The following is a 26,343-nucleotide window of genomic DNA, read 5'->3' on the forward strand; positions in this document are numbered from 1 at the left end:
TCACTCCTCTAACCATCATGGTTCGAGCCAGCTCTAGACTGTGGGCACTGAGGCCTGGCTGGAGGAGGTTGAGAACAAAAGAACTCCAGCAGTGGTAGGAAAGTGACGCTAACCATCCCCCTGCCCCAGCCTCATAAATCTGCCTGTCCTGGCCCCTTGGAAAAGCCACGACTGCCTAGCTCTTCTCCCCTTCCTAATGTCCCACAAAAACCTCCTAGTCTGTGATGCAGGAGCCCCTGACTCTTCATGGACTCTCTCAGTCAGATGTCTTTTAAATTTATCCCCAAATAAATTCTGTTCCTGCTGTCAAGCTGTGCACTCCTTGTCCTGATATTTACTAACACATAGCTTCCCTGCATTTCTGCAATATCTATCTAGCTGGTTTTTCTGCTTTGACATTTTCCCACCTACTGTACAGATGTTAAGATGATCTTTCACAAAACATAGAAGTCAGGTGCAGTGCCACAGGCCTGGAATCCCAATACCTGGGAGACTGAGACAGCAGGATTGTAGGTCTGGGGCCAGCAAGACCCTGGTTCAAAAATTGTTTTTTCTCAAAAAAGGGGCTGGAGGTATAGCTCAAAGGCAGGATACCCCTGAGTTTAATCTTCAGTACCATAAAAAATAAAAGTAGCCGGACGTGGTGGTGCACGCTTGTAATCCTTGTGCTTGGGAGGCAGAGACAGGAGGATCGCGCTGGTTTGGAGCCAGCCTCACTGGCTTAGGAGACCCTGTTTCCAAATAAAAAAAATATAAAAAATAGGTCTGGGAGTGTATCCCGGAGGTAGAAGGGTTTCCAGGAACCCCAGTACCACCAAAATAAATTAATTAATTAATTAATTAATAAAACAAAAGTAAAATAAAACCTAGAAGATGTCATTGCTCTGTTCAAGCTTCCAGAGGTTCCTATTTCACTTGGGGTGAGAGCCAGGCTCTATGACATCCACAAGGTCCACCTAGACTGTCTCTTTTCCTGCTGTTACCTGCCTTGCTCTCTCCTCTCTGGTCCCAGTTACCTCCTCCCTGGTCCTTGAATACCTTGGGCCTTTGTTCTGTCTGCTCTGCTCTCTGTGCTGGAACAGTCTCCCCGACATCATCAAGCCTAATTCTTTCAATTCCTTTGCCTCTTTGCTCAATTGAGTGACTTCACCTCTCAGTTAGGTTGCAAACAGCTGTCCCCATGGACTCCCCACACTCCCCACCTAACCCTGTTCTGTTTTCCCCCTAAGCACTTGTTACTTCCTAACCTACAGGTTGATTTTTATTCCTTTTTTATTCTCTTGCCCCCTGCTTTGTAAAGACAGGAGTCTTTGTTTTGTCCACTGATACTTCCTGAACTTGATTTCGAATGCACAAAGGAGCAACTAAAAAAAAATATTTGTCAAATGAAAGTAAAGAATCTAATAGATCTTGACCTGAGAGTGAGCTTTGATTAGAGGGAGGAAAATTTGTAGGCCGGCATAGGGAGCATTTGGGAATACTTCATGTAGATTATTTTGTGGGGGTGGTACTGGGGATTGAACACAAGGGCATTCTACCTCCAAGCCACACCCCCAACTCTATTTATTTATTTATTTATTTATTTATTTATTTATTTATTTATTTAGTGTAGGAATTGAACCCAGAGGCATTCTACTTCCAAGCTGCCCCCCAAGGCCTATTTTAATTTTTTAATTTTTATTTAGCAATAAGGTCTCGCTAAGGTACTGAGGCTGGCTTTGGCCATGTAGACATGTCGAAGGGTGGCAGGAGGAGAGGCACGAATCACCTAGGCCGTCCACATTTCTACCTGGAGAGCAGCCTGTAAACTTCCCTTTCCTGTGAAATGCAGGTCTTCTACTTTCAGTATCAAGACCATTTTGGTTTCATTTCCTCTATGTGCTTATCTAGCTTCCCCTTCCTGGGGGAAGTTCTCTAACTTAGATATTTCTTCATTGTGGAATTTACTTGAGCCATTTGATAGGAGCTTGAATATTTTTTACACTTTTTTCCTTTCCTTTTCGGTACTGGGGATTGAGCTCAAGGGCATTCAGTCTCTGAGCTACACCCCTCTGCCCCCTTTTTTGTGGTATTGGGAATTGAATCCAGGGGAACTCTACCTCTGAGCTGTTTAATTATTTTAATTTTGAAACAGGCTTTGGCTAATTTGCTGAGGCTAATCTTGAACCTTTGATCCTCCTGCCTCAGTCTCCCAAGTGACTTGGATCACAGGCATGCACGACCACACCTGGCTGACAGTTTTCTTTCAAAGAAAACTTTAGCTTATGGATGTCCTCAGCTCTCATGTCTTCTCTTTTCTTCATCTGCTAATTAAATTCAGATGCCCCAGCTATAGATTATCCAGGCACTATAACATCCATCAGTTTGCTTCTGTTCATTTTTCTTAAATAAGATGTGTTTCTGAGACTGTCAACTCTTAGATAAATCACATCTTAATAGAAGTTCTTAGTCAAATGGAAAGAGAGATGAGGTAAATTTTACTACTATTGATAGATTTTGCTAATATCTGGTGAAAACAATACTATAAGAACTTGAGCCTGGCTGTTGGTAGGTCTTATTCAATTTTGTCTTCTTTGTAAAAACTCCTTGCAAAGCTGGAAAATTGGTGAGCATCCTGAGGAAGTAGTAGCCCATGGCATAGGGCTGTTTTTGAAATCATTTCTTCCTTTGACAGCTTATTTTCCTACTTTATCATGATGGATTCCTGAGAGGAGGTTTGCAGAAAAGTCACTACAGAACATCTGGTTCTGTATTTTTTAGAAGAATCTACTACCAAGGTTGGACCATTGTATATAAAATGGGAACTCAGCTTCTATAAGATCCATACACTGATATAAAGAGTTTAATTGACAAGAGTGTGCTTTGCTGTGATTGGAATATACAAACAATGTGACTTACGGTTTAATACCTGCTTTCCTTCTAGGACTTTGGTTTTTAGTAGTTGCTAGGCAGAAGGTGCCTAAGTGACCTAACTCTAGTGGACACCCTGGGCACTGTCTCTGGTAGGCTCCTGGAAAGAAGCTACATGAGACACAGAGTGCATTGTCATAGCTGGAGCAAGGCACACTTTGGTGAGCCCCTCCTGGTTTGCAAAAGGAGACCATCCGAAGCCCATGCTGGAACACCTCCAGCTGTTGCCTCTACCTTCCCTTTATTTCCTGCAAGGAATCTCAGCTGTTAGTGGTACTGTGTGTTGAGGTCCAAGAATCCTTTCAGTGAACTATCAAATTTTTGTTTGGTCCAGGGGACCACTGAATATTGCTAAATACTTGTCCTCGCTACAGTTTCTTCAATCACACAATTACCAGGCTTCATGTCTTATAACTTTTCAGGAATTCATCCTCACATCATTTATTTAAGTTACTCACTGGAATTACACTATATCCAAAAGTCTCTCAGATTAGTAACTGGGACAGGATCACATAATAAAATTCAGAAGCACAAAGATTGAAATCTAGTGAGTTAAGTTGGTCAGAGTAGGAAAAAGTAGAAAAAACAGAATTTTATACATCTGAAAGGAAAAAATAAATATTTTTACATATAACTCAGGCATATATGAGAATAGTTTTTTTTTTTTTTTTTTTTTTTTTGTAGTGCTGGGGATGGAAACCAGGGGCATTCTACCTATGAGCAACACTCCCAGCCCTAATTTTTTATTTTTTATTTTTGAAACAAGGTCTCACTGAGTTGCAAGGGGCCTCACTAAGTTGCCGAGGCTGTCGTTGAAGCGCGATCCTCTGGTATCTGCCTCCAGAGAGCATAGTTATTTTAATTAAACTAATTTTGTTTAATCCTTACATGAGTAGGCAGGTACCTGCTACTCTTATTTTGTAACTCTTATTTGGGTCACATGGGGGTACTAGAATCTTAAAATTAGCATTCATAAACTCAATTACCTGGATAGACAGTTAATAAAAATGCACAAAGAAGGCCACATATAAGATAATAACCACCTACCTGCTCTAGCATATTTATTTACTAACTTTAAACTCAAAGAATGCATAATGAAGTGATACTAGCAGGAATGTCTGTGATAGATGTGTTTTCAATACCTGCTTTAAACAGTAACCACAAAACACTTAAGGAAAGCTATCAATCTGATATTGTTCTTAACAGTTTTTATCAGAGGCATTACTGATAGAAAATATATTTACTGTATAGCCGTTAACTTGGTAAGGGAATTGAGGTGAAACAAAACCAAATTGTATTCTGTTAGTATTTACTTATTTTTAGTATAGAAAAACAGTGTGAAACAATTTTTTAGAAGAGGTAAGGAAAGATCTAACATTTTTGTCATAACAATCTTTGTTGAATCTTGGGCATTCTCTATCTGACATATATCCTCAGCCCTTTAAAAAAAAATTTTTTTTTTAAATTAGGGTCTTGTGAAGTTGAGGCCAGCCTTGAACCTGTGATCCTCCAATGTCAGTTTCCCAAGTACTGAGATTACAAGTATGTGCCACCTTGCACAGAATTTCATTTTACTTCATTATTCCTCTTGCTTTTTTCTCAAGCAGCTATTCTGGTAAATCATGAGTAGAGCCCATGCATACAAACCCATGGAAGTGACATTTCTAAAAAGTCAGAAGTGACTTTGAAGAAAATTTCAGCAAGAGTAGACTTGAATGAAAGTTTTCTAGGTTCTTAAAAACCCAAACAAATTTCTGAAGGATAAGAAAAAAAAAAAACCTGTATTTTTAACCCAATTTTAATTTAATGAAAGCTATTTAGCTTAGTGGTTCAAAGCATACATTTTCTCTGTCCTCAGACTAAGATTGATTCACATTTCTCCTCTGCCCTATATTACACTATCATGTAATCTTGGAGAAGTTATTTGGCCCTTGTGAGGTCCCATTTTCTCATGCATGCCATGATAATAATGCTACCAACTCGATAAAGCTATAGGGATTACATGTAGAAAGTGCCCAGCTCATCCTCTGAAGTTAAGTGCAGTTAGTGATGATGATAACAGCGGTTGTGATACTGGTGAGTAAAATGGTGGTGTGCTGATCTACTCTACTAAGAGAAGATGGTACTGATCTGCTGATCTCAAGGAGGTTTTAGAACTCTACAAAAGTGGTGGAAATTTTCTTCAATGAAGAAACAGATAAGTGAGAGTTGCTCAGACATAGAAGGGAGGAGGAGATGAGATTTGCCTGCTCTTCCAGCCCTTCTCTCTGCCAGCTTCCCACAAATGTGCCCCAGAAGTTTGCTATGGAACCTTTGGCCCTCTATGGCAAGATAGTGTTGAAAAAGTGGCAAGATCATCCTTTGCTTACTTTAGGTCAAAGGAAGGCTTGATGTTTCTGGGAGGTAGGCTCGGGACTGGCGGTTGGGTTGGGTGACATGCTGGCAGGGGTGGCTGGCTGGCTGGATGCGGTGGTGGCAGGGCTGTTGTTGAATAAGATGTTTGGCCTTTGGTACCTAAGAAGCAAAGAAAACAGTGTCATGAGTTAAGATAAATCTCCACAACACAAAAACTGCCCATTTGAAGTATGCAGAATCAGGAATCTTGACTCTAGCCATGTCAAGAAATACGAATGCTTTAAAGAATCTAATGTTTTAAGTATCATGGAACCTGGTTTTTAAACGGTCCATTTCATGAGATAGATACATTATCACAGTTTAATCCTTGTTATTAAAAGAATTTTTCTTTCTTTTTTTTTTGTGGTACTGGGGGTGGAACCCAGGGGATTTTCTACCTCCGGGCTATACTCCCAGACCTATTTTATATTTTATTTGGAAACAGGGTCTCACTAAGTTGCTGAGAACCTCACTAAGTAGCTGAGGCTGGCTTTGAGCCTGTGCGATCCTCCTGTCTCAGCCTCCCAAACTCTGGGATTACAAGCGTGCATCACCACGCCCGGCTTAAGAATTTTTATTTTTTTAAGCTTTTATAAACCTTAGCTTTAATATTCTGGATTTTGTGAACATGATTCCATCAACTTTCTACCATATTCTCCATAATTTTCCAGATATAATTTTTAATTGGAACTATTATTTTAGACCAGAGAGGTTTAGTTTTCATGTCAGCTCTAACAGGTAACACACATTTTTTTGGCAATTTCCTTACATCTTTAATAAGATGTATTTTATTTGGAGTATATATAATATATTATATATTATATAGTATATATAATATATTATATATTATATATAATATATATACATATATATATAGAATCTTATATATATATTATACTGGGGATGAAACCTAGAGGCCTTCTACCTTCAAGCTATACCCCCAACCCATTTTATTTTTTATTTGGAAACAGGGTCTAACTAGATTTCTGAAAGCACCAGGGCCCTCAGCCCTATTTATTTATTTACTTTTTTCTTTTGAAATGGGTCTCCCTAAGTAACAGCATGCTGGCCTCGAACCTGTGATCCTCCTGCTGAGTACTAGGATTACATGCATGTGCCATTATGCCTGCCTGAGGTATGATTTTCAAATACAGAAACCTAAAAGTATATATACAAAATAATTCTAAGGGAGGAGGTTGCATCAAGCACAAGGAAACAAAGCGATCCAGAGATGCAGTGTCCTGAGGCCCCGGCTGTGCAGCGCAGTGGGAGTTAACTTCAGCGTCATCTTTGAAATGGGAGGGGCTGGAGAAGCTACAGGACCTCTGAGACAAGGCGTTTGGAGAACCTAGAAAACCTCCCAGATCAACAGTGCTTGGATTGCAGCTGCCAACAGCAACATCTGGTCCAAATAACCAAGAGGCACTAGAGCCTGAGCCTGAGTGCTGAGCACACCCCAATTTGCAGGCTGGCGGCTGACCATCGTGAGCTCTCCCTGGCCCAGTGGTCCTGAAAAGCAGTGTTTTGGGAGATGGCCTGGTGTTCTGTGTCCTTCCTCACAGGCCTTATGTGACTCATGATGCTCTTCCAGCATCCTCATCACCTCTTGCCTGTCTTTCCGAGCACAGACTCCCTGGTTCTGCCATCAAGCCGTAAAGCGTTTGCTTTCCTGATAAGCTGGCTCCATGTCTTGCAGGGCTTGTCTGTCTCTCTTCTCCCAGAGGAACTGCCCCATGACTAACCTTCACATTGGCCACCCTCCCATCTGACCCCTGCACCTGTAGACACGAAACATCTCTTCTTTTTTATACTCAGCATTCAACTGGATCCTTGGAACATTCTCCATTCCTGGTCATGTTAGTCTGGTGGGCACACTGGTACTCTGGGGGTCTAGGGATAGAGCCCAGGGTCTCACACCTGTGAGGCAAATACTCTACCATGGATCTATACCCTGGCCTGATGCCAGCAGTTTTAGGGTTCCTCTTGCTGTCCTCATAATGTCTCTGATGGCTCTGTCCTTTCTCTCCATGTGTCCCCCTCAGAAACCTCAAACCAACCATCCCATAGCCTTAGCTTTTGTGTCTACCGACAAGATTTTAGGGTTGATATTTCGGCATGTTCTTTTCTCCAAAGCTCAGGTCCTGCACTTCCTCCTGTTGTGTTTTCTTATCAAACCCAAAACAGCCTCAAAGTAAACTTCCCCTTTCCACGCCCACTGGTTCCCTCTCAGATTACGGAGGTGGTCAAATAAGTCTCTATATATTGAACATTCAAATCCAATAGGTGGATTAGTAAAAAATGGAATCCTTCTCCTCCCACAGAGAGCCTAGTTTTTAATTCTCCTGTTCCTTTGCCACGTGGTGATTGGATGGATCCCTGGTTTCTTATCCCCCCTTGCCACTCTTACCTCCTCCCATCCATTTGCTGTCACATTCTAACCCAGGCTACCATTACTTAAAGTCTTAATTGTAATTGTATTTTGTTGGTATCTCTTAGCCCTTTGTATCTACCATGCTATTCAACACACAGCTTGGAAACTCCCTAGAAGAACACCTTGGTCATCTATACCCTCCTGCTTAAAACTATCCATTACTCTTCTTGTTTTTGCAGGGTCTGGGAGATATGGCGACAACTCATAATCTCAACCACATCTTCATCATAGTTATTCCTTATATATCAATTTTTAAAAAGCTACATTAAAGTAAAACAAAAACAAGAAAAGAACACGCTGCTTTATTTGCTCATCTGTGCCAGGTAGTTTGAAGAATGAGAAATAACAGAAATGTTTGTCTCAATAACCTGAATTTCTAGATTCTAGTTTCAGGCATGTATAGTCTATGCAAGCATAGTATATACTGTTTGTTTAAGCAAGCTGATAGTGCGATGGTTTATATTCATTTACTTCAAATGAAACTGAAGTTTTCAAGATTTGGTTTTTGCCCCAATTTTCTTTCTGGTGTGAATGAAACTTTAAAAGGCCTCAATATATTTTAATTATTATAAAAAAATAATAATTCTAAGGAAAAGCATCTTAGTTATTTTTCTAGGGAAAAAGGCAAATAGAATAACCTTAATGCAAATAAACTATATGCATATAAAATATATAGTTACTAACAAGATTAAATGAATATGCATTATTCATAATAACATCATTCACTAATAACTACTGAGTTGCATGCATTTTAGAACCATTACCTAAATAGAAGAAAAATATTAGCAATTTGTGACTTGCATTTGCGTGCGTGCATGTGTGTGTGTGTGTGTGTGTGTGTGTGTGTGTGTATGTTTGTATTTTAGGGTGGAGAGGGAAGAAAGGAGGAAAGGAGAAATGGCCAGAGAGTGAGAGATAGATAGATAGATGATAGATGGATAGAGATTGATTCTGGGGATTGAACCCAAGGGCTTTCTACCTCTAAGCTACTCCCCCCTCAGCCCTATTTTATTTTATTTTACTTTATTTTTAAACAGGTCTCACTAAGTTCCTGAGAGCCTTGTTAATTGCTGAAGCCAAGTACTAGGATTACAGGCATTTGCCACCATGATAGCTTGTGACTCACCTCTTTACAGAGAAGATTTTGATATGCGGGCAGCCTTACCACAGGACAGTGAACTCAGGTCTGGAGGTGAGAAGCTGTAGACACAGTTTGGGGAGTGGCAAGTGTTTTGTTTTGTTTTGTTTTGTTTTGTTTTGTGGTACTCGGGGTGGAACCCAGAGGCTTTCTATACTCCCACACCTCTGGGCTATACTCCCACACCTATTTTTTGGAAACAAGGTCTCACTAAGTTGCTGAGAGCCTCACTAAGTAGCTGAGGCTGGCTTCGAACCTGTGTGATCCTCCTGTCTCAGCCTCCCAAGTGCGGGGATTACAAGCATGCACAACCATGCCCGGCTGGCAAGTGCTTTGAATTAGAAACACTGGAGGAGGCCTAACATGGAAGCCTCTGGGCCTTTTTGCTTGTATGTAGGCTTAGAGACTTCCAAATGAGGTCTCTGTGGTGGATTCCTTGTGTTTTGTTCCCCTGGCATCTTGTCTCCTTCCCTTGGTTATTATAATCTGAGCAAAAATCCAAGGGCATCTTTGCTTTTTTACTGAACTTGAAACAAAAAGGTGACTTTCTGTTGCTGGCAGTTGTATTGCCACCACCAAGCCAGGGCTTGCCTGAGAGTATAGTAGGGCTGGAAGATGCGAGAAACTGGTTGGATTTGAAATAAAAATTACCGTTGGAAAATTGTTTGATTGGTAAGATTTAATGAGACACTAAACTAAGAAAGTATCTTGTTCCTCATCAAGACTGGGTGAACCTATATTACAGTCTTCTTGAGTTACACTAATAGATATCAGGTATTTTGCTTTGCAAACTCTACAGTCACTTTCAAATACTGTAAGGAACACATTTGCATATATACAAAATAATTCTAAGGAAAAGCATCTTATTTCTTCTTGGAGCAAAAGGTGAGTAGGCCAACTTTAATGCAATATGGTTAACTATAAAATTTCAAGCTGGATTTCATAATGAATACTAAAACACAATTAGTTATACTGAGATTCTCAAAATGAAGTGTTTTTTTCATATGGAAGGAAGAGATATATTGAAATATACTAAACTAAAGAGAGACAAACAGAAACTAAATCAGTAGGGAATTTCAGAAAGTAATGATATTAAACAATCTCAGTTAAACAATTTTAGCCAGGTACCATATTGGGCACTCTCTGCACACTTAAACTCAGGGGCATTCTACCTCTGAGCTACAGCCAAGCCATTTTTATTGTTTATTTTGAAACAAACAGGATCTTGCTAAATTGCTTAGAGTCTTGCTAAGTCTCTGAGCCTGACCTAAAATTTGTGATCTGTCTCAGCCTCCCGGCCTCCGAGGGTTTACAGAGATGTACCGCGGCACCTGGCCTACATATGCTTACTTATTTCTCTAATCAACCCAAGAAAGTATATATATTATTATCTGGTTTCCAATTGATATTTAGGAAAATTACCCAAGTTTAGATAGTTATAAGCAGTAAATTGGGGTTCAAATTTAGCCAGAAGTTGAGCCCTTGATCCTATTTCTTGTGCTGTCTCTGCCCTTTCTGTTGTGTTCTCCTGCTTCAGAAGGTAATGGCATGGAAATTACTGGTATGTTCAAGTAGACATATTAACAACTTTCCCAAGATTGAGGGTGAGCCCAGATTTTTTTTATTTATTCCCTTTTGCTTAGTGCGATTTTATGAGTGTTTTCAGTTTAATGCAGGGCAGAAATGTCTTTAGAGACTATATAGTTCATATATATTGGTGTTTGAAATAATGTATTTGCGATCCTTCAGAATTTGACTTTGGAAACCAGATAGCAGGAGTGTAGACATTCTGGAGCTAGTGTAAAATAGGCTTCAAAGAGGACTCGTGTGGACTGGTAGGGGGAAAGAAAATCCCTTGAGAACTGGAATTGGGGAATTTGAAATAAAGTCATGAAGGGGAAAGAAGCAAAAGTTTAGACTTTAGTTGGCATCAAGACTAAAATGAATACTCTGACCTACATATGAAACTTCCCCCCAACTCTAGGTGGTCTATGGGTTCAAGATCTTGAAACTGAAAATATAATTTGGAATCCCTTCCTCCAACAATGACAGGATGGATCCCCATAGCTAGGGGCAGAGCTGTCTTGTGGACAGTCAGGAGGGCTCAGCAAGTGGGCCGATCGGGCACTGCCCACTCTCTCCTGAGACAAGAAGGAGCTGGGCTCTGGGCATATCACAGCAGCTCAAGGCTGCAAGAAGAGAATAACGTGGATTTTGCTAATAGAGTTTGAACCACTAATGGCAGAAGTGAGAAAGAATTGACGTGTGTGTGTGTGTGTGTGTGTGTGTGTGTGTGTGTGTGTGTGTTAGGAAACAGTTTGTGTTGGTTACCAAAGAAATGAGGAGGGCTGGGAATGAAGGGGAGAGAAATCGCAAAACCTTTTAGCTCTCAACGATCTAGGAGGTTCACATCATTCCTTCAAATTTTTCATCCCTTTTAATTTTGAAAGTTCAGAAAAGCCAGATGGGCGGACCACTAGAGCCATTCTGTGATGAGAAAAAGAGTAGGGACAGTTCTATGAGTCAGAGAGTGCCCAGGGGGCAGGCTCCAGCTCACTGACACACAGGATACCCTGAGTGGTGAGATTTTGTCAGGTTCTAAAATTCTATAAACAGAAAAACAGAATGGAAGGGAAGGGAAGTAGAGTGGGAAGAGGTGGGAGCTGGTGAATACTGAGGACACAGAAAGGAGAGCTCAATACCCATAGGAAATAGAAACTGTACTATTTCACAAACTTTGCATTTTAGATCTTTCTGCCAGCCAAAATACTGGCAGAATATTATCACAATACCCTTGCAATGCAAAGAGCTATAAGAACTCAAGAAATCTACCCTGGGGGCTCTGATCTTAGTGCCATTTGATTAAAAGGGTAGCTATCACCTTGATGTCTTAAGAAGTCTCAGGAATAGAGACCTAGCTCCGAAGTTCCTTTTAATCTGTGGATTCCTTTATGAAACCAAAGACACTCTGCCATATTGCTCCCAGTTACCACAAAACCCTAATCCTAAAATGGCATTTATTTATTTATTTTATATTGATTTATAGCATTTATTTGTTGTATTGCAGATTGAACCCAGGGGCATTCGAACCTGTGATCCTCCTGTCTCAGCTTCCCAAGTTTTGGGATTACAGGTGTGTACCACCACACCCAGCTTGTCTGGCCATTTTTTTTTTTTTTTTTTTTTGCGGGCCTGGGGATGGAACCCAAGGGCATTCGACCTCCAAGCTACACCCCCTGCCCTGTTTTTTATTTTTTATTTTGAAACAGGGTCTCACTAAGTTGCGCAGGGCCCAAGTAGATGAGGCTGTCTGCGAACAGCGATCCTCCTGTCTCAGTCTCCCAAATGCTGGGATTACAAGTGTGTGTCACCATGCCCGGCTAGTCTGGCCATTTTTAATTCTGACATTGTTGGGATGTCTTTGTAGGCATTAGAAAATGGTTGATTTTTCCACCAGTTCTATCACCATAGAGCTATTTGTTTTTGGCAAATCAGTTAACCTTCAAGTAGTTTCTCCATGTGTCAAATGGAAGTAATATGAACCCAACCACTTTATAGTGGTTTAAGGATTAAATGAATTAATAACTGAAAACACCTTTAAAAGCCTGAAGCATTGTATAAGCATAAAGGACAGTAAAAAAATAAAATAATTTCTGTTACCTTGACTTAAACTTTGAAAGTCATTCACACAAGTTCCTCATTCACTTATTTGGAAATTATAAAATATTTGTCCCAGAATTTAGCCATTGAACTGGCAACTTGGCCTATAGACTTCTATTACCCCTGGGCCTGGTAGGCACATAGAATCGTCCATCCAAATAGGAAGCAGAGCTCTAGCATCTGTATATCCCTTCCAGAGTGTGGACTGGAGAACTGGAACCAAGTAATTTGTGATATGATGCAGGTGGACCCTTCATGGAACCTCTTACAGTCGCATGGCCACGCGCATTCATTTCCACCCAACTAAACTGACTTAGGCTTTCACAGGACCAAGTTTTACGGAGACCTTAATGAATTTCCCATTGAGGTTGTTTCCAGCTGCCCCACATTTCCAGATCCTCCCCTTGTTTTCTTCATTCACCACAGATAACTTTCCTATTTTTACCAAGAACATGGGAACACTCCACCTGACCAGCCCTGCTCACCCTTTGTTTTAAAGTAAATTTTCTTTATGTCTTGCTCTCCTTTATTTTCTTTGTTCCTGGTTCTCTACAAAAACATAATGCCTCCTTGCCAATACTAACTGATGTTCTTGGTTCCCATCAGTGCCTGCTTCATTGTACAGTCTGCCCTTTCACTTGCATCAAGGAAGAAATATTTATTAAGCTCTTACTATGTGCTCTGGGCTGTGTGTTTTATCTTTTAAGATACCCTTTCCAGCCAGGTGTGGTGGTGCACGCTTGTAATCCCAGCATATGGGAGGCAGAGAGAGGAAGTGAGGCCCTTTGCAACTCAGTAAGATCCTATCTCAAAAATAAAGAATACAAAATAGGTCTGGGGGTATAGCTTGGAGGTAGAGTTCCCCTGTGTTCCATTCCCAGTATGACAAAAAAATTATATATATATACCCTTTCCATCTTAAACATAATCTGATCTCCTCTACTCCAGAAAAACACAGCATGATCTCTTAGCCCTTATCCCCACCCTAGATAACCTACTGCTCCTGAACCTCCTTTTCGTAGTCAGGCTTCTTGGAATGAAAGTTTGTATTTGCCACTTCTGTATTGTTAGTGTGTTAAGGTGGTCTCATGGTAGGTGAAGAATGAAAGGGTTCTGGAGGAGTAAAGAGGCTTTGGTTTGAATTCAGACTCCATAACTTTTATGTTAACCTTCTATTTTTTTTCCTTTCATTTTCTTTTCTTTTCTTTCTCTCTCTTTTTTTTGGTACTGGGAATTAAATTAAACTCAGGGAAATTTTACTTATGAGCTAGGTCTCCAGCCCTCTTTCTTTCTTTCTTTCTTTCTTTCTTTCTTTCTTTCTTTCTTTCTTTCTTTCTTTCTTTCTTTCTTTCTTTCTTTTTTTTCAATACCGAGGATGGGACCCAGGGGCATTCTACTGCCAAGCTACACCCTCAGCCCTATTTTTTAGTCTATTTTTAAAATCTTTGAAACAGGGTCTCACTGGGTTGTGAAGGGCCTCGCTAAGTAGCTGAGGCTTTCTGCGAATCATGATCCTCTGGTCTATGCCTCTTGAATCCTGGAATTACAAATGTGTGCCACTCTGCCTGGCTCTTATTTCATTTTTGAAACAGGATCTTACTAGGTTGATGAGAGTCTCATTACCCGCTAAGGCTGTCCTTCAACCTCTATTACAATGGTCTGTAGCCATGCCCAGCACCTTCTATTTTTCTGAATTACTCAATATGGGGACCTGGGTAGTTGCTTGACTTCTACAAGACTTCGTTTTCTTATCTGTGAAATTGTCATATAATCCAATTTGCAGAAGCACCTGACACATTAGAGATCTTAATAAACGGTCCTACTCTTCTTAGCTACTACTTGAGTCAGTAGTTTGCTTCACTGCACTCTACCCAACTATATTGTAATAAAGCTAAAATAAAACAAAAAGACAAAACCAGAACTTTCCCCCCAAACCAATCATCCCTACACTTGGTTCTGTTAGAGAACTTTAGAAGAGAATAAGAAGTTTAATTCTAAATCTTTAAATCTACTTAAATTAAAAAAACATAAACCAAATCATTCTTTCACATTCTTGACTCTTAAACACCAGAAGCAATTTTTAACATCATAAACTGAATAGTTTAGTAAAAAGGATACTACTCGTAAACCAGTAGTCTACTTTTGGCCTCTAAAGATTTATCTGTACTGGACTTTCAATTTAATAGGATCATATGGTAGTTTACAACAGTTTTTTTTCCTGTTTTTTTTTTTCCTTTTTTTGATGATACTGGGGTTCCTGGAAACCCTTCTATCTCCGGGCTATACTCCCAGACCTATTTTATATATTTTTTTAAAATTTGGAAACAGGGTCTCTTGAGCCAGCGAGGTTGGCTTTGAACCTGCCAGATCCTTGACTGTCTCAGCCTCCCGAGCAGGGTGATTACAAGCGTGCGCCACCACGCCCAGCAAGTTGTTGTTGTTTTTTTATTTTATTTTTTTGCAGTTCAATCATGTAGCAGATAGTAGTAGTTATTTCTTCCTTTTTTTCTTTTTTTTCTCTTTAGTCCTGGGGACTGAATTTTGGGGCATTCTATCTCTGAGCTACACCTCCAGCTTTTTATTCTTTATTTTGAAACAGAGTCTCAATAAACTACTGTGCACTGGCCTCAAATCTGTGGCCCTCTTGTCTCAGCCTTCCAAGTACTAGGAGTACTTTATTCATTTTATGACTAAATTATATTTAACTGTGAAGATCTATCACATTTATTTATCCATTCATCAGCTGATAGACATTTAAGTTGTTTCCAATTTTTAGCTATCGTAAGGGTACTCCTTACATAAGAGTGCTACTATGGACCTTCATGTAGAAGCCTTTGTGTGGGTCTGTATTTTCATTTCTCTTGGGTATATGCCAAGAGAAGGTTGCTAGGTAACTCCATGTTTACCCTTCTCAGGAATTCTAGGTTGTTTCTTATTTTTTTTATATTTTTTGATGGTTTAGACAACTGCAATTTAAAAATTATTCTTGTGTTTATATCTTTGAACATAACTGTAAATATAAGACAAATTCCTACAAAGAGGAGTTTCTAAGCCAAAAGAAATTGAGCATTATAACATTTTGGTAAATAATGCCATTTAGTGAGATTTTGCTAATGCATGTGTCCTGTAGCATGGGAGGAGAATATCTGTTTTACTATAACCTTACTAACTTTGTGTGTTATATATTTTAGGTCTCATTACTAAAGGGGAAAAATGGCATACAATATTACAATTTAACTTGCATATTTATACATAAAGCTAAGGAACTTTTTATATGTCGATAAGATGATCTATTACTGTGCAAGTGTTTCCTTTGTAAAGAACATTAGAAGTACAGGAGGGGAAGGAAAGCAGGGAGAGGGAGGATCAATGAAGGAATCACTTCCATTGACATTGTATACATATATGAGAATACCAGTGCTGATCACAATACCCTGTATGGGGAAGGGAAGAGTGGGGAGGATGCTGGGTAGAAGCCCACCAAGTGCTGTGTGCATGTATGTTACTATCGCTGTGAACTACATTATATGAGATTATTATGTATCAATGAAAGATTAAAATAAATAATATCAGAAGTACAGTACCTTAGACAAGTAGCTGGGAAAATGAAAGTTATTTCTTTTATGATTGGTATTTGACCTAATATAGGCTATCATATACAGTACAGGCATATGACTAGATTGTGCTATGCAGGTTAAGGTGTCTTGAGATTTTTCAGAGCATTCTAAGCAGCCTTCAAAGGTAGGACTTGAAACCTCTAAGTCGCAGGCTTAGAAAATCTAGTTTCTCGGGATTTTTCCTTGGCTAATTCAAAGTATTCTGTTCTTATCTTCAAAGGATTTGTGAACCACAGTGGATGGGAAATTTTGAAAACCAATCTCGTTGAAAACAAAGCCCTGTAACTATATTAGTAAGAAAGTGTTTGCATTGAAAGCAAGCTGCCAAGAAAATGTTGGCCAGCCTAGATAAGTCTGTCAAAATGGAAAGAAAAGTAATACTGAAACATCAGTGTTTGCCTAGTTAATCAAAGCAGAAATGAGGATGGAGGTGAAGAGGTAGAGATCAAAACAATAAGATGATCAATGAGAGGAAACCACGTAAAGAAAGGCTTTGATCACCATCTTAAACTCCTGCATCTCAGACCTAACTGTAACAATGTCACCAAATGCTGTTTTTTTGTAGTTCTTAAAAATTCCCTTCCTCAATAACTTCTTTGGCTCTAATTGTAAATTGTAAACTTTTTATAAATTATATAATTTTTTATAAATTATTTTGTTTTTTCAATTAATAAAATAACATGAAATTTCAATTAGGCAATAATTTGACAATACATTGTCAAAATTTGAGTCCTTTCTTTTTAAAAGAATGTTAAATATTCAATACTGTGTGGTTAGCATTTTAAGAACATTAAATTTTTTTTTTTTTTTTTTGAGGTACTGGGGTTGGAACCTAGGGGCATTCTACCTCTGAGCTACATCCCCAGCCCTATTTTTTAGTCTTTTTATTTTTTGAAACAGGGCCTCTCTGAGTTGTGAAGGGCCTTGCTAAGTAGCTGAGGCTGTCCACGACTCGTGATCCTCCGGTCTCAGCCTCCTGAATGCTAGGATACAAGTGTGTACCACCATGCCCAGCTTCGGCTTTTTTTTTTTTTTGAAATAGGGTCTTGCTAAATTTCTGAGGCTGGCTAAGAACATTTAATGTTTAAATGCTTTATTTACTTATTTATTTATGGTACTGAATATTTAACCCAGTGCCACTCTACGTCCAAGCTACACTCCCAGCCTTATTTTATTTATTTATTTTTAATATTTATTTATTTATTTTTATTTTTTGTAGTACTAGATATGAAACACAGAGGCATTCTAACTCCAAGCAACACCCCCAGCCATATTTTTTTGTTCTTTATTTTGAAACAAGGTCTCACTAAGGTGTGGAAGGCCTCACGAAGGAGCTGAGGCTGTCCATGAATGGCAATCCTCCTGTCTCAGTCTCCCAAATACTGGGATTATAAGCATGCACTATCATGTCCAGCTAATTCTTTTTCTTCTTCTTCTTCTTTTTTTTTTTTTTTTTTGAGACTGTCTTTGTCTTGCTAAGTCATTGTGAGTTTTGCTTAATTGCTGAGACTGGTCTCAAACATGCAATACTTCTCTCAACTTCCCAAGTTTTGGAATTATAGGCATGAGCTACTATGCCCAGCTTAGTTTTTTTTTTTTTTTTTTTGGTACTGGGATTGAACCCAGAGGCATTCTACCTCTGAGCTCTGTACTCTCACATTTATTTATTTATTTATTTATTTAATTTTGAAACAGGTTCTCACTAGGTTGATGAGAGTCTCACTACTTGCTGAGGTTGTCCTCAAACCTGTTGAGGAGATAGAAAGGAAATAGGCAGATAGGGAAAAGGCCTTGGTAGAAAAAAGCTAATTTCCTGAGTTTCCTGAGGGGCGACAAATGCCTGAAATTCCAAAGGCTCAGGAGATAAGAAGGCCAGAGCTTCACAAAGCCATCCTGAGTTTCCTAATCAACAAACCCACCTAGCAAGTCTGGCATTCCTGAAAGGAGACCCTTCAAAGGACTTGCAAATGCCCTATGCAAATTCTCCTTGGAATCCCAAAGTCACCCTAACCACAAATGGACTTGCAAGCGGGTCAGGCATCGGCCAGTCAGATGGCAAAAGTGGGGGACTTTCCCGCTCCGGACCCCCTCCCCTTTTGGGGAGCTATTCTCTCTCTCGCAGGTCGTGTTGGCCATGAGAGAAGGCAGAGTGCATCTGAGGACACGTGGCTCGGGCGGCTCTCGAGTAGTGACCTGAAGGCCTCTGCTGGACATCATGGCTGACCAGGCCCCTAGGGGTGACCTGTACCTCTTTTCTGGCAGATCGCGTAGACTCTGGGAAAAAGTAGTTTGCAACTGATGGGCACTTGGCTCGGGCGACACTCGGGTAGTGACCCTGAAGGCAGCTACTGGACCCCGGAGTTCCGACAGCCCCTATGGGGTGTTCGGCCACTTTTCTCTATTCCCTTCTGGCAGATCGCGTGGGCTCCGGAAGAAAGCAGCCTGCACCTGAAGGCAATTGGCTTGGGCTACTCTCAAGTATTGTCCTGAAGGCAGCTGCTGGACCCAGAGTCCCAGCCCCTTTGCGGCTGTTCAGCCACCCTTGCCCCATTCCCTGCTGCTTCCAATAAACCTTTTACTCCCCTTCCTGAGGTCTGCGGGTGTCATTCTTCGCTCTCTGTAGACAAGAACTCCCCGGGGTTTTCTTGCAAGAACACAACACAACACAACACAACACAACCCCCCCCCCCCCCCCCCCCCCCGGGTTCCTTGTTTTCACTGTGATCCTACTGCCTCAGCCTCCCAAGTATAATTGTACTATTTATGGGTACAGTGTGATATATTGGCGCATGTATACATTGTGTAAGGATATTTAGGTTACCTCTCTTCCCAAACATTTATCATTTCTTTGTGACAAGAACATCCAAGAACATCTGGAATTTTTTTCTGGCTATATAGGTTAATAGGATACAATATTGTTAACTTCCACCCACCTCTGTGCAACTGCGCACTAGAACTTTGTATCCATTAACCCATCTCTTTGCATACTCTCCCCCTGCCCTCTCTAGCTAGAGTAATCACTATTCAATTCTCTACTTCAGTGATCTCAGCTTTATCTGATACTCTGTGTGTGTATGTGGTATTGGGGACTGAACCCAGGGGCATTCTACCTCTGAGCTACACCCCCAGCCCTTTTTAAAATTTTATTTTATTTTTTGTTTTTGAAATGAATTCTCCCTAGATTGCTGAAAGTTTTGCTACATTGCTGAGGCCGTCTTCAAACCTGCACCTCTACTGTCTCAACCTCCTGAGTACTGGGCCATGCTCAGCTAATTTTTTTTAAAGTAAACAAACAAACAAACAAAGAGCTATAAAGAAAATACTTATAAAGAGAATTTGTCTGACAAGTGTTTCATCAAGGAAGCCACTCTTTCTAATAAAACTATGAAGTTTTCACAGGGATACAGTAACCTCCCAGGCCAAGCCAGGAGTCCTAATGCACCAGAATGGCCGACAAAGAAGGCAGAGCGTCTGGGATGTGCCTGGACAGAGCAAATCTGGTCAGTAGGACTTCAGAGGGAGACTGGTCAAGTCATCGCAAACCAGTGTAGTTGCAAGAGATACACTATGTAGGCAGACTGAATACAGAGGAAGCATTCTGTTCAAAAATCAAATGTTAGTTACTTTCACTATGACAATGACTATTGTCCTTGCTGGTTTTGGAAGGTCACTTATGTAGAGAAAGGAAGGCCCTTGAGTCAAAAGATAGCTCTTGGTTCTGAACAAAAAAATCAAGACTCAGAGAAACAGAAATCTATAGAAGAGACAAAAAGAAGAGAAATGATGAAAGCCACAGATGTCAGGGCACTGAAGAGGGCCAGAGCAGGCTGGAAATCTTCTTGGGCAAGTCTGTCCCTTCCTCCTTCCCTTTAAAAACAAACAAGTATTTCTAATTACCCAAATCAGGTTTGACTCATTCCTGGAATGAGCTTTACAGTACAGAGAAAGTAGAATTTCCCATGAACTCTGACTGCCCTTTACCTTCATTTTGCCAGAGGCAACTGTTGTTTATCCCTGCAGAACTTCTTGTAGGCATTTTATAAGCTGTGTAAGTAGGTGTAGACACAGCTAATAAAAACCTACACAGTTCTGCATGCAGAACATTGTCTTGTGTGCCTTGGGCCTCTCACTCTTGGTAGCAGTGCCAGAGTTTTCCATGCGAGGGGCCATCCGTGGTTTAGTTTCCTTGTTGACCCTTAACAGGGCTACAGTAGCATCTACTCATATGCTTCCCTGAGTAAACATGGAAGGAGTTTTCTAGACTCATCTCAAAGGAGAATTGCTGAGATACAGGATTTGCATATTCTATATTCCTTTCAGGCTCTGTCAAAATGCCCTCAGCAAGGCCTCAGCCACATCCCCTTGCTGAGGCCTGTCTTTTCAGAGCCTTTGTTTCATGACATTTTGCATCATATTTCAATTTCAAGAACGTAATTGCTAAGTCTTTCCAGGCATAAGTTTCATTTGTAAAATTACAGAAATCTGACTGTAATCCAATAATGACATTAGTTAACAGTGCCTGTCAAAAACAAGCAACCAACACTTAAGGAACGTAATGATTGCACCAGTATTGGGAATGGCCTAGGAAGATTTGAGAAAGCTCTGATTATTAATCAGTATATTTCAAAAATTGGGTGAGGGGCAGATCTGTGGAAAGACTTGGTTTCTGTCAAGAAGCCCGCAACTATTGTAATGTAAATTAACCTAGCTAAGAGTAATTAACAAGTGGAAAAAGAAGGGGAGCTAGGACTTCCTCATTCTAAAGGCAGGTTTACATAATAATGGATAATCTAGTTTGAATGGGAGGAGGGCATTGACCTTCTGGGCATAGACCAAAGTTCGGTGGGAAAATCAAGGGGAGGGACTTTACCTGTGTCAGAGTTATGTAAAGCAAGATGGAGGATGTCATGTCTATAAAAAGGCTGTTCTGTGTTTTGTATTTCAGTGAATTCACTTGAAACACGCCCCCATGCCACTCCTGAATGGCATGGGGCTGTAATTGTCTTCTGTATTTCTATCTTTTTAATAAACTCATTTAAATCTTCAGCAAGAGTCCGAGCTACTGCATACTTATTCTTAGCTCAGGAAAGGAACCTGTGGTTTTTTTGAGGGGAATTGTTTCCAGGGTCTAAAAAAGGTCCCAGGGGCTGTTCCTCTAAACGGTAACACTCACCCCCAAACAGTAACATTCATCTTAAAACCGTAACAATGATCTTCCCTTATTACAGATTCTCCAGTGGAGGGAGAATTAGTCAAATGATGTGTATTTGTGTCATGTTCTTGTGGTGTTAATAAACACAGCAATTAGTAGTATGTATTTAGCTGTTGATTAAACCTGTTTCTCCTTCTTAAACCCATATTCATATTCTATACCATACTCAGGAATATTTTATTTTGGTATTAATATGGTATTGTGTCTTCTTACTACTTTTCTACTTTTCTTTCTAAAATTATTTTGAAATCTTTTTCTTTGGGGGGGGTCATAGTTTTGCTTTTTCCCCTCTCTTTTTGGTAGTGGTACTGTGGATTGAACTCAGGGATACTCTATCTATGACTATACCCCCAGACATTTATATATATATATTTGGTGGTACTGGGGTTCCTGGAAACCCTTTTCCTGGGCTACATACCTATTTTTTATACTTTTTTATTTGGAAACAGTGTCTCTTAAGCCAGGTCTGGGAGTATAGCCCGGAGGTAGAAAAGCCCCTGGGTTCCACCCCCAGTACCACATACACACACACACACACACACACACACACACAAAGAATTTTCTTGGTGTAACATAGTGAAATGTAAAAGTGATATATTCATATATGCATACAACATCTCTTGATTCCTTCTGCACCCCATCCTGCTACCTTGCTCCTCTCCCCCTGCACATGTTAATGAGACTGGTAGGAATACCTTCGTATGTGAACATAACACTATTGGTGTGCTTCTTTCCTCAAGCCTCCCTTTTACCCTCCTCCCCCATTCTACTGTTCTATTGGTCTCTCTTTTCATTTTTATAAGTGCTTTCCCCCCTTATTTTCACTCTAGCTTCCGTATATGAGAAAACAACAACAACAACAACAACAACAACAACATATGACTCTTGTCTTTCTGACACTGACTGATCTCAGCATAATGTTCTCTAGTTCTGGCCATTTTCCTGAAAATGGCATAATTTGTTCTCATTGGCCAAGTAAAATTCCACTGTGGTATATCCACCATATTTTCTTTATCCATTTGTCTGCTGACAGACACCTAGGTGGGTGCCATGATTTGGCTATTGGAAATACAGCTTATTTTGACCCTCAATAATATGGTACAGAGAGTTGCTCTGGCCATTACTTACTCTTTCTCCAGATGCCGAAGCATCCATGGGCCAAGCATAGTTGAGGTAAGAGAACTTGGGAGTTATGAGGTGGGACACCACATTGTTAACAGTTTAGTAATTGGATGGATGAGGAGGTGACAAGTGTGTGTGTGGTGAGGGAGGAAGTTGAGGGAAATGGGAACAATCAGAACATGACTTCAGGAGATGGTAGATGCAAAGACTGGAGACAAGAAGCCAGACTGTGGCCACTCTGCTGTAGACACCACTTTTCTATGCAAAAGAGAGCAAACCAGGCAAAGTAGGTTCATTAGAGGAGTAGAATCCCTTTTGATCACCTACTCTATATTATGAGACAAATGGCTAAGGAGTTAGAATCTTCTACAGACAGAACCCTAGAGCCCTAACATTGAAAGTTCTTATAAATTTATTGTTCTATGCTTTTCATAGAGTTTGGCATAAATAAATCTTGTTTATTCTTTATGAAGCCATCTTCTTGCTTTTGCATATGACTTTGAAATACACAAGGAGAAAATTCCTTGGACCTAGGGATGATATAATATAGAAAAACCCTTAAAACATCTTTATTCTTGCCGAAGAAGAGATTCAAAGTCTAGATAAGTTTAATGACTCACTCAAAGACACAAAGCTTAAAGTCATGAGGACTGAGATGAAAATTTTACATTCCTTATTTCAGTTCTTTCTACCAAGTCACAAAACCAAAACAATAGAATTTCTTTTCTCTCTCTCTTTTTAGTTTGTTTCAAAAGCATAGAAAGAGTAAAGACAAACATCCTCCTTGTGTTAAGTTTTCTCACATCTCAATGGTAAGAGAAGAAGCTAAGAATCCAGGCAAAATAGAAAATAAACAACTACTGGACTGAAGACACAAAGCAGAGCCTTTCCCCTTCCCCTACACAGATATAGGCCCCTAGTTTTGTTTTTGTTTTTTGCTTTTTTTGTGTGTGTGGCAAGGAGCCTTGAGGTTTCCAGTGGGGATGGGTGTCTGTGTTTGCATGTATTCACTGCCATGATTCTAGGGGGTCACAAGAGAATTCATTTCCCAGGAGAAGAGGAATTGTTTTTTTTTCTTTTTCTTTTTTCTTTTTTGCAGGTCTGGGGATGGAACCCAGGGACATTCTACCTCTGAGCTATATTCCCTGTCCTATTTTTTATTCTTTATTTTGACACAGGGTCTCACTAAGTTGCGGAGGGCCTCACTAAGTAGCTGAGGCTGTTCGTGAATCGTGATCCTCCAGTCTCAGCCTTCTGAATGCTGGGATTACAAGCATGTGCCACCATGCCTGACTGAGAGGAATTGTTTCTAATCAAGTCCTTGAGTTATGAAAGAGAAAGGGGCTACAGGTTAGGAAGGGAGGAAGAATGGAGATTCACCCAGGCAGATCCTACACTGATTGCTGAGCCTTCTTTATGGAAATTTATACATGCATATGTATTTATACATATTGTTTTTATAGAGAATCCAAGAACATTTCAAAGCAGGGCCCATTTGGTAGGGCGAGGGGTGTGACAACAGCAACTGAATTAGGTGCCTATCAGACAGAGTTGGGAGAAGACCCCTGCTGGCTGACTGATGATAGCAGTGACCAGGGCTGAACTGAGTTGACCCATCTGAGATAGGAGTGACTTACCTGAGCTGGAGTGTGTGGGTGTCTGATGGCTGCAACTACCTGGGGGCTTCTTTTGGTATCATTAAGGGGAAATTGCTCCTTTTAATCTGGGAATTATAAGAGAAAAGTTGCTGCGAATGTATGTGGACTCCTTGTTCTATACTTTCTTTATAGACTTAACTATTTCTGCTCTGTGGGGTATTTCTAAGAGGCTTTAGAACCCACAGGCTCCTAACTACCTAGGGTTCTTCTTGGTCACTTTTTAAAGAATGCTGGCCAGAAAGGGACTCTCAGAATTCACCTGCTAGTGGTTTCAAATGAGAACAGGGCAGTACCAGCTCCTATAGAAGTATTTGAAAATTCCTGTGGGTCCAGGGGTAAGGAATTGCCTTAGTCATCATATTGGGTAGTAAGCGTTGCTGGCTCTTCTGTATCAAGAGGTCATGGAACTCCAAATCTCTGCAACAGACAGGAGAGCTCTGCCCCATGAGGAATAGTGTCTCCCACAATGTCAGTGGCATTCCAGAGCACTGAGTAACTTTGTGGATGAGATCCAGAGGCGAGACGTGTAGGGGACAGGTAGCCTTCTTCAAATGAAGCATCCTTTCTAAGGGAGGTGCATTCTGTTGCGCACAGTGGTTTCTTTATATCTGTGGCCTTCAGAGAAACTTATTTTTTTTTCTATCTGCCAAAAAGCAGTGTGTTTAGAGAAGAACACTGCAGCTTCTATGATCAGTAACATTAACAAAAGCAAATCTAAACTTTAAAGTAAAACAACTAAACATTTAAGAACATGCGAACTCTGGAATGGTTGTACGATCAGTCTTCATTTGGCACCAATAAGCAATCGCTGGTGACTTTACTTTAAAAGTGTCAGTGTTAAGAGTGATAGACACTATTTATCTCTAAAGTAATCATAAAGTGTGGGAAAGGAAGCAAAGACTGGAACATGAGAGGTTTTTAGAAAAGAGGTTTTTCGTTAAAGTTACAAGTAAAATAAAAATAGCAACACGACTTCCTGATTTTCAGGTTCAAGTCGTTTCAGGTGCTGGTCTTTTGGTTTAGCTTTCCAAGTCCATCTGAATTGAGATGGTACAGGTAGCTACAGTGAGGCTTGAGGAAGACCACAACCAGGTTTCATCTTGAGAGTGGAAATGGAAAGGTGAGGGGCCAGCCTAACTTCCAGAGACTGGGTAGTTACAGTTTCCACCAGACATGGCGTGGGGGGTGGGGGTGGGGGGAGGCCGTTATCCTTGTTTTAATATCTATGGTGTTTCTGACTTTGAAAGATATAGCCTGTCTCAGGAACTTAGGTCTGGCAAAGGTGGAATGGAGCTTTTTGATGGCTGTCACTATTTCCAGGCATTCACTGCTCATACTTATTATTTCAGACCATCTTGAATGTAGTAACATGGCCTTGTAGGCCAGAGGCTAGCTAGCGGCCTACCTGGTTTCCTGAGGGCTGTGGCTAACCTCCACAGTTGTTTTGTTAATGTCTTTTTGCTGCCTGTGCTCCTGCTACTCAGGGAGACCCCTATTTCCTTGGGGGAATTAACAAGCCAAAGAGGTCTGCTACCTACCTGTTCCTTTCAATTTACAGATCTCTAGCACCAGAAGGCACTTTGGGGGTGGTCTCCAAATGAGAAGAGAATCAAAGAAGTTATTTGTCCAGGAGCTCCTGAAGTCAATACAGTTGAGTCCAGAACAGAATCTCTTGATATTAAACTCAACTGCACCATCCAGCTCAATAACTACAGTTTTAATTAGATCATTTGTGCCTGGCAGTGTTCAAATTACTGGTTGTTCTAGAATCAGGGGTTTATTTAGAATGTGAAATTATTTTTTCCAGTGAATTGTTCAGACTTTGCAATTGCTTTACTGCAAGCTTTTGAGCATATATCTATATATGGGTACCGTTGAAATACACAACATGCCTCACCGTGTCTCTCCTGTCCTTGAAGTTGTAGGTGCATGTGCATGAGCTTTACAAGATTAAATGCCTTGCAGCTCTGGCTAGGAACAACAAAGTTGCTGAAGCTGTCAGAAGCTGCAAGAATACCCACTTCCTATTTTACTGGTGATGTGTTTTTGCAAAGCTGGTCTCATTCAGCTTCCCCATCTCTAGCAAATTGAGATTTAGAACAATGGCTTTGAGTTCCTTTTTTTTATGCTGCTCTGTACAATAAAACATCTTTCCTAGCAAGCACAGAATATTTTTTTCCCAGGGAATTTGAACTGTAAGT

At 40.3% G+C, this 26,343-nt stretch overlaps 1 protein-coding gene across 2 annotated transcripts in view; it reads right to left on the reverse strand.

Moving 5' to 3' along the window:
- Positions 1-26,343, reverse strand: part of FYB1 (FYN binding protein 1) — a gene marked incomplete at its 3' end in the record, with an annotated part of 107,822 nt that overhangs the window by 52,990 nt on the left and 28,489 nt on the right. For both annotated transcript variants that reach the window (XM_080705231.1, XM_080705230.1), the window contains exon 2: positions 5,280-5,424. In XM_080705231.1, the coding sequence (XP_080561357.1) occupies positions 5,280-5,424 (145 nt within the window). The remainder of the gene's footprint in view (positions 1-5,279; positions 5,425-26,343) is intronic.

This window comes from Muscardinus avellanarius (assembly GCF_963383645.1).
Source record: "Muscardinus avellanarius genome assembly, chromosome: 1".
Lineage (NCBI taxonomy): Eukaryota > Metazoa > Chordata > Mammalia > Rodentia > Gliridae > Muscardinus > Muscardinus avellanarius.